This window comes from Orbicella franksi, chromosome 1, assembly GCF_964199315.1.
Source record: "Orbicella franksi chromosome 1, jaOrbFran1.1, whole genome shotgun sequence".
In the NCBI taxonomy this organism is placed as follows: domain Eukaryota; kingdom Metazoa; phylum Cnidaria; class Anthozoa; order Scleractinia; family Merulinidae; genus Orbicella; species Orbicella franksi.
Window position 1 is genome coordinate 43,316,908 of NC_138145.1, and position 7,857 is coordinate 43,324,764.

The 7,857-nt window shown below is 40.6% G+C and overlaps 1 protein-coding gene across 1 annotated transcript; it reads left to right on the forward strand.

The window, feature by feature from the left end:
* The first annotated feature begins 4,121 nt into the window (after window positions 1-4,121).
* Window positions 4,122-7,061, forward strand: LOC145503267 (uncharacterized). Its single transcript, XM_081482782.1, has one exon. The coding sequence runs from the start codon at window positions 4,122-4,124 to the stop codon at window positions 7,059-7,061; it is 2,940 nt and encodes a 979-aa protein (XP_081338908.1).
* Window positions 7,062-7,857: the final 796 nt, after the last annotated feature.

Genomic DNA, 7,857 nt, shown 5'->3' on the forward strand with positions numbered 1-7,857 from the left:
TATGCAAATCAAACTTATTTTCATAAGAAAGGTTTTGCATGGTACTCTAGCCTGCAATGCAGGCGTTTTCCGTGTGTTCACGTGTTATCGGTACTCCTACACCTTAGGACCACTTTTCGTCTCTTGCGAGTTTGAATCCAAGGTGGCGCTTGCCTTATCAAAATGCGTGCGCTCGCTCGTCAAAATACTCCTGCACTGCAGGCTTATGTTACTCTAGTACGTTTTTAACGGGGAAGCTCTGGCCGGAGGTCCAGCCTCTTACCCTTTTGTATACCATTTTGACAGAAAAACTACCCTATTTGGATACCTATTATTGAACAAGGCATCCCTTTCACACACCTTCTTAAGAGCACTGCACCCGTTTTCTAAACCCTTGGAATGAAGTTAATGAAAAACATTACGAAAAAACATCAAGCATTACCAGAAGAGTTGTTAACCAAAAATCGAGTATTTATATTCACCTCATGTTCCGGCAGGAGTCAAGATACTCCCATTTCCCCACCCTTTCATATACCTCAACTTGTGTAATCCCTACCCTTTTATATCCCTGTGGCCTGAGAAACGTACTCATTTCGGGCGGAACCCCCCCGTATAGGCTATTATAGGGAGCACACTCCCCCCCGGTTACATGGTAAGTTACCAGTTTGCCACTGACTGTTCTTAAAGTTGTTCTTTATCAACACGCTTCGTTTAGTGCTTACAACTTCATCAGTTGAAACTGAAAGTTTTCTTATTATATAGACACGAGTGTTTTACTGGAAAATACACCACTCGTAAAATTCATACGAAACTACATCCGGGACTCGGATGGCGTATTTTCCATATCCTTGTGAAGATATTGATGACTTCACTGATACCATGTTTGAACCTTAAACTGTACATAAATTTGTTGGTGTGCGATCGAAACATCTTCGAATCTTCCTCGAAAGTCTTCGGCAATCTTCAGTAATCTTCCACATTTTCGGAAATTGTTCGGAAGGAGAATCTTTGATCGGAAATCTTCAGAAATTGGTCGGAAATCTTCGGAAAATCGTCCAAAACGTCGTTATTAGTGTGTCTATATGATAAACAAAATAATGCATAGTTCCTTTTTAGATATGGAATATCTCTTCTCGTCTTCTCTTCTCTTTTCTTCTCAAAAAGACAGCTCGTTAAACGAACGCGCTTAGAAACTTAGAAATGTAGTGCGCGACTCACGTGCGCTATGTTTTTTTTATGTTTTAGACGTAACCTTCCAAGGGCGCTCGTATATTGAATCACGTGTAAAACTTTTCAGTTTCATCTGAAGAAGGTCTAAGAACTAACTGAAACGTCTTAAAAACAGTCAGTGACAAACCAGAAACTGAAAGTGTCATCTCCTGACTACAATTACTTAGTGTTTAAATACGTGTTTACATCATGAAGAAGAGTTTTTTTTAGTAAGAATTGTACACGCCCACTCCTCCTCGAGTCATTTTTTACCGGTAATTTATCTGAAAAAAAGTTTTCCTTTCTTACCAAGTTCTTGCTCATGCTCTATACTTATGTCCTTATTAATCATATTTCTGGTTTTTAAATGATCTTCTGCAAAGATCACGCGCAGACAAACACTTCGTTTCTTTTGTTTCCGCTTGGCACGTCAGATGCTGCAAAACTGAAATGGTTCTAAGGATGGATAATTTATGCGAGCAACACAGTTATAAGCAGTAAAACAAAGACGCACCTCTACAGTTTTTGTTTGGAAGAACGAACGACTGAACACAGACTACTGCGCAACGGTAAGTTATTCGTTATTTTGTTTAAAACAATGCATTATTTGGGCTTCCACTGATAACATTTAACATATTATTCGAGATATCACAAAAACCTCCTCAAATGATGTAATGCTTGGCCGAGTTAAGACGCGGAGTTCCCTGCTAGCAGTCTATTAGTGATTTGCCTTAGGAAATGCTATATGACCCGCCCGACCAGTTCTTCGATTCCCTACCTTCAAGCCTATGAATAGACTACAATGATCAAGAACGGACCTTTATATTTAGTTGACAAAGAAACTGCCCACCAACCGACACCAAGTAGAACTTTAAATCGTACCATGACACTACAAACAAATGTTCTTTACCGTGTACATGAACTGCATGGCTTTGCTGTACGACCTATAAGGAAGTCAGTTTTGGGATGTTCTGTACAAGCAACATCACTTACCGATCAAACTCGAACTCATTCGTTGTTATACAGCTTGATTTAAATCCGTTAAAACTTCTCTCGATTTTATAATGATACTTTTTCTCGGAATTTTGAGAGACTCGCCTACTGTTTCAGTATCGACTTTTTCCAGTGCGTACTTCACTGTGGTGAGAAAAACTAATCGGCTGTCATTTATTTCAACCAGTCCAAAATAAACTCGAGACTGTTCGGTAAAACTTGGTTTGATTTTGTTTGATTGATAACACGGATGTCCATAGCGCATCAAGCTAGACAATTTACGCGTATCACGTTACCCTGCTGGGGGGAATGAAGCACTGAGTATAACAAGGAATAAATCTGAACGGGTTGATTTTGTGACCTGTAGCTATGGATGCGTATTTCGGGCTTCTTGAGCTACTTTTAGCTTCTGAGGGAGAGTTAAAGAGGAATCGCGATTCACTGTTTTCCATTCCATATCCCGACATTGATTTGAAAAAAAAGTCTTTCACTCCACTTGCCGAAGAGTGCAAATCATGTTTAAACCTGAAGATGCTTACATTCGGTATCTCGGCGTTATAGTTTTTATGGGTTTAAAAACCCATCTCGCATACCGCCAAACAGATACGTTATATGATCATCAGTTTTCCTGGAATTGCGTGAAACACCCAAATGTTTCGTAGGTGCCATGCACTTTTCAAAGGGAACTCTACTGAGGCTGGAATCCATCACTAGGAGTGTGCAACTCCCATAGTAAACCTAGGTCATGGCATTTTTACAGACCGGTCTATTTTTAGGCTTCTTTTCCCGCGAGATAGGTCGGTTTCGGTCTACATGGGCGCGCATCGGTAAGGGAAAAAGTGGCCGACCTCACATCAGGAGCCCATCACTTCTACCGGTGTAATGATGACGTCAGTTAAGAATAAAGTCCCTGCTTGTGATTAGTCACTGAAGTTTCTGTGGGGGTCTGAATTCCTGGTAAATTCAAAAAAAAAATTGATCGGTCTGTGAAAACGCCATGACCAGAATGTAGGGTAGTTGCATGCTCTTAGTGATTTGCTCCTGACTGAGGTAAGAACCGCATCTTGTAGTTTTTGCCTTGTTAGACGAAAAAATATATCTTTGCGATATTCATAATATGACATGGCGAAGCTTAATCGAAGAAATTTTTTTCCAAGTTTTTTCACTCAAATTTCGAAGCCTTTTCGCGCGTATTTCAAGTTCAGTTAACCCAATCACTCTGATCTGGGCATTATTGGAAAGATCTTTTCCTGTTGCGGACCTTGAGTAGAAGTAATGCCAATTATGGTCAATGGTGCTGACGTCAGAAGTGGAACAAAGGACAATGTTGGTCAAGGCCGTTTTCGGCCGGCACAGGAGTCAAGATAATTAAAGTGTGCTTGCAGTACTGATCCCTCCTATTCACGGTGGATAACACATTCAGTAGAGAAAGGGGCGGGAGGATTTACATAATATATCAAACATGAAAAGCCGTGTTTGACCACATTTTCAAACACCGACAAGAGAGTTGAAAAAACGACGCGCAGCAGAGTATTTTTGACGAACTTCGAGGTATTTGGGTATGTGGTCAAACACTGTCTTGAGTGTTTGATAGATGTTCTCAATAGAAAGTAAAACTAAGGAGAAAACGGAGAAATGAAATCGTAAAAATCTATGCTAATTAAGATTAGATATCCAAACACCGTCACGGTCATGATTTCCTTTGTTTAAACTTCATGAATTATTAAGGACTTTGAGAAGATTTCTTCAGGTTATTTTCTTTATAATGGAAAAGTTTCATAAAGTCTGAGCACGAGGTGAAAACCTTCTAGTCTGAGTCAAACCAACGTGTGCCATCTTGCATAAAACGGCAAGCTAGGAGCCAATACCAGGCTCACCTCCAGCATTAAGTTCGCCGGTACTCATTTATACACGTAGGAGAAGAGAAGTACAAAAGTATAATGTTATTTTACACTATAGAGCTTGAGTGGTATTTCCTTTTCACAGGGCTTATAGAGGAGGACGAAATGAACCATCTAGACTACGTTTTTCAAGTCATCTGTGTTGGTTTGGCTATTGCAACTTTCCTTCTCAACTCCGGTCGGGGTGTAAAAGCTATAGAGGTCTGCAAAGAATGTTTGATTTTCCTAAATAATGAGGTGATGAAAAAAAAGAGGGAGCAATTTGTTGATTTAGTTAGCATTGCTATCTATAGAACAATGTTTATGGCGTATTGTCGTATCCCTGATTACACAAATGCCATAAAATACGGCAGGCAACTTCTTTTCATTTACCAAGAACGTGGAAAAAAAGATGATGAAGGCTCTCTATTTTTAAACCTAGCCATGATATACGAAAAACAATTTAAATATTTAGAGGCAGGAAAACTTTATGAGAAAGCAATCACGATCATGAGAGAAACTGGTAACAGGAGAGGGGAAGCAGCCGCTTACGGAAACTTAGGAGCTGTGTTTTCATCTCTTGGTGAATACGATAAAGCTAAACAGTATCTTGACAAAGCACTTACGATCAGAATTGAATTTGGTGACAGAGCAGGAGAAGCAAGCTGTTACGGAAAGTTAGGAACTGTGTTCCACTCTCTTGGTGAGTATGGCAAAGCTAAAGAATATTTTGAGAAAACACTTGCTATCAGAATTGAAATTGGTGGCAAAGCAGGAGAAGCGAACTCTTACGGAAACTTAGGAACTGTGTTCCACTCTCTTGGTGAGTCTGGCAAAGCTCAAGAATATCTTGAGAAAGCACTTGCGATCAGAATTGAAATTGGTGACAGAGCCGGAGAAGCAAGCTGTTACGGAAACTTAGGAGTTATTTTTGTATGCCGTGGTGAATACGACAAAGCTAAAGAGTACCTTGAGAAAGCACTAGCCATCACAATTGAAATTGGTGACAGAGAAGGACAAGCAACCTGTTACGGAAACTTAGGAACTGTGTTTCAACATGCTAATGAATGTGGCAGAGCTAAAGAATATTATGAGAAAGCACTTGCGATCAGTAGTGAAATTGGTGACAGAAAAGGAGAAGCAGCAAAGTACATAAACTTAGGAACTAAGTTTCTATCTCGTGGTGAATACGAGGAAGCTAAAGAAAATCTTGACAAAGCACTTGCAATCACAGTTCAAATTGGTGACAGAGCAGGAGAAGCACGCTGTTACGGAAACTTAGGAACTGTGTTTCACTCTCTTGGTGAATATGGAAAAGTTAAACAATATTTTAAGAAAGGACTTGTGATAAGTAAAGAAATTGGTGACAGAGCAGGACAAGCAGCAGATTACTTCAAGTTAGGTTTATTGTTTCATTCTATCGGTGAACCTGTCGTTGCTGAAGGTTATCTCGAGAAGGCACTTTCAATTAGTCAAGATATTGGAGACCTAGACACAGAGTTTGCATGTCTTTGTGCACTTACAGGTGTGAAGACAACCCAAAAAAAGATCCAGGAAGCATTTGACTATCTTGTCTTGAGTATGGAAAAAAACGAAAGTCTGCGTGCTTTTCTAAGAGACAACGATCAATTTAAAGTATCGCTTTCAGATATTCGCAGCTTTCCTTATCGGCATCTTGCTGCCTTCTTTGTATTTGAGGGGAGTCCTAACAAAGCCCTTTATGTTGCAGAGCTGGCACGCGCTAGCGCCTTGGCAGACCTGATGGCAACTCGGTACTCTGTTGAAAGGCAAATCTCAGCTGATCCGCAATCTTGGATTGGCATAGAGAATATTATGAAACAAGAAAGCAACTGCTCTTGTCTGTACATTTCTAATCATAACAAGAAAATGTTTTTGTGGATTATCAATACAAGCGGAGTCATGCATTTTCGAACAATAACAGTAAATGAAAGTGATATCGCTGCCGGATCATCTGACAGCTTGGATGATTTTTTTGCTAAAAGCCTCCGCAGCTTTGGTATTTTATCCGAAGAGGATTGCGAAGATCGATCTTTAAATGATATTGAGCCAAAACTAGATGTCTCTCAGGAAGAGGAGCTTGCCACTTTGCGACAAAGAAGGGGTGAAGATGATCCCGAACAGAATCTAACCTTGTTCTACAATATGATCATCGCTCCTGTGACCGACTTACTTGAGGGGTCCGAGATCATCATTGTTCCTAATCCCTGCTTGTGCCATGTTCCATTTCCAGCTTTACTTGATGACAGTGGAAAGTACTTATCAGAAACGTTTAGGATTCGCATTGTTCCTTCCTTGACCACACTCAAATGCATCCAGGACAGTCCTACTGACTATCACAGTCAGTGTGGTGTTCTGATAGTCGGTGATCCTGAGGTTGGTAGAGTGCGTTATAATGGTCGTCGTACAACTTTCAAACCATTGCCCTTTGCAAGAAAGGAGGCAGAGATGATTGGGCGACTACTGGGTGTTCAGCCTTTGTTAGGAGAGAAAGCAACCAAGCAGGCGGTGCTTGAAATGCTACATTCAGCAGGTCTGATACATTTTGCTGCACATGGTGATGCCGAAAGAGGAGAAATTGTCCTCTGTCCTGGGTGGTCTACTAAGAAGTTTCCTACAGAAGAACAGTACCTTTTGACAATGTCTGACATTTCACAAGTTCAGCTGCGAGCCAAACTTGTTGTACTTAGCTGTTGTCACAGTGGACGTGGGAAGATCAGAGCCGAGGGAGTTATCGGAATTGCTCGAGCGTTCTTAGGGTCCGGTGCACGCTCAGTGTTAGTGGCATTGTGGGCCCTTGATGACAAAGCAACAGAGCAGTTCATGAGTCGTTTCTACGAGCATCTTGTTGGCGGAGAGAGTGCCAGCGAATCTCTTCACGAGGCCATGAAATGGATGCGGAGTAACGGCTGGTCTGAAGTGAGGCAGTGGGCACCATTTATGTTGATTGGAGATAACATGTCATTTAAGTTTGGAAAATAAGGGTAAGTTTTCAGATAAGATAACAATAATTTTATCATTCTTGTGTTTTGAAGCCAGTATCCTTTAACTTGCATTTCATTAGAAGTAGCAAGATCCCGGCAAATCATGCCAATTCTGTTTGAAGATTGCTTCAACTATTTGAGAATGTCATTTAAGGTATCATGGTAGGTGGATAGACAGTGTTTGGAAATCGCGCTCTTACGCTGGCGATTTGAGAGAAAACCCAATCAACCTATATATTTTCTGAAAGCGTAATAGTTATAGAACACAATCATATCTTTGAAATTTTCTAAATTTTGTTGTCGCAGTGATATTAAAAGAAATACCAAGAAACACTGCTTCGCTTAAACTGGTTCGCTTCCGCACGTGAATTATCGGAGCGAAGCGATCAACATCGGAAATATTTTCTCACACATCACCCTCAAAAAGGATGTCGGCGATTTTCCACATGTCGTTTGGGTTTTTTTTGTACACCCTCCTAAAGTTTCATGTTTTCAACGCGGACGTTTTCTTCTACTAAAGAGGCCATAACTTTGAAACGGAAGCGGAATTAAACAAAGCTTGAAACCCTTTTTCGAAGGAGGTATCCTGGAACATACCTGCCGATTTTCAGCCAAATCCGTAGGAAGACGCGCGTAAACGAACTAAAAATGTTCATCCTTGTATGCAGTTTATTTTATCGAGAAAAAGACGAAAAACCTTTTATGAGATTGGTATGATTAGGTGTTAAAAATCCCCTCCGCACTGTCAGATGTCGGCGTGGGTCAGTTTACCACAAGAGTGGCTTATGACAACT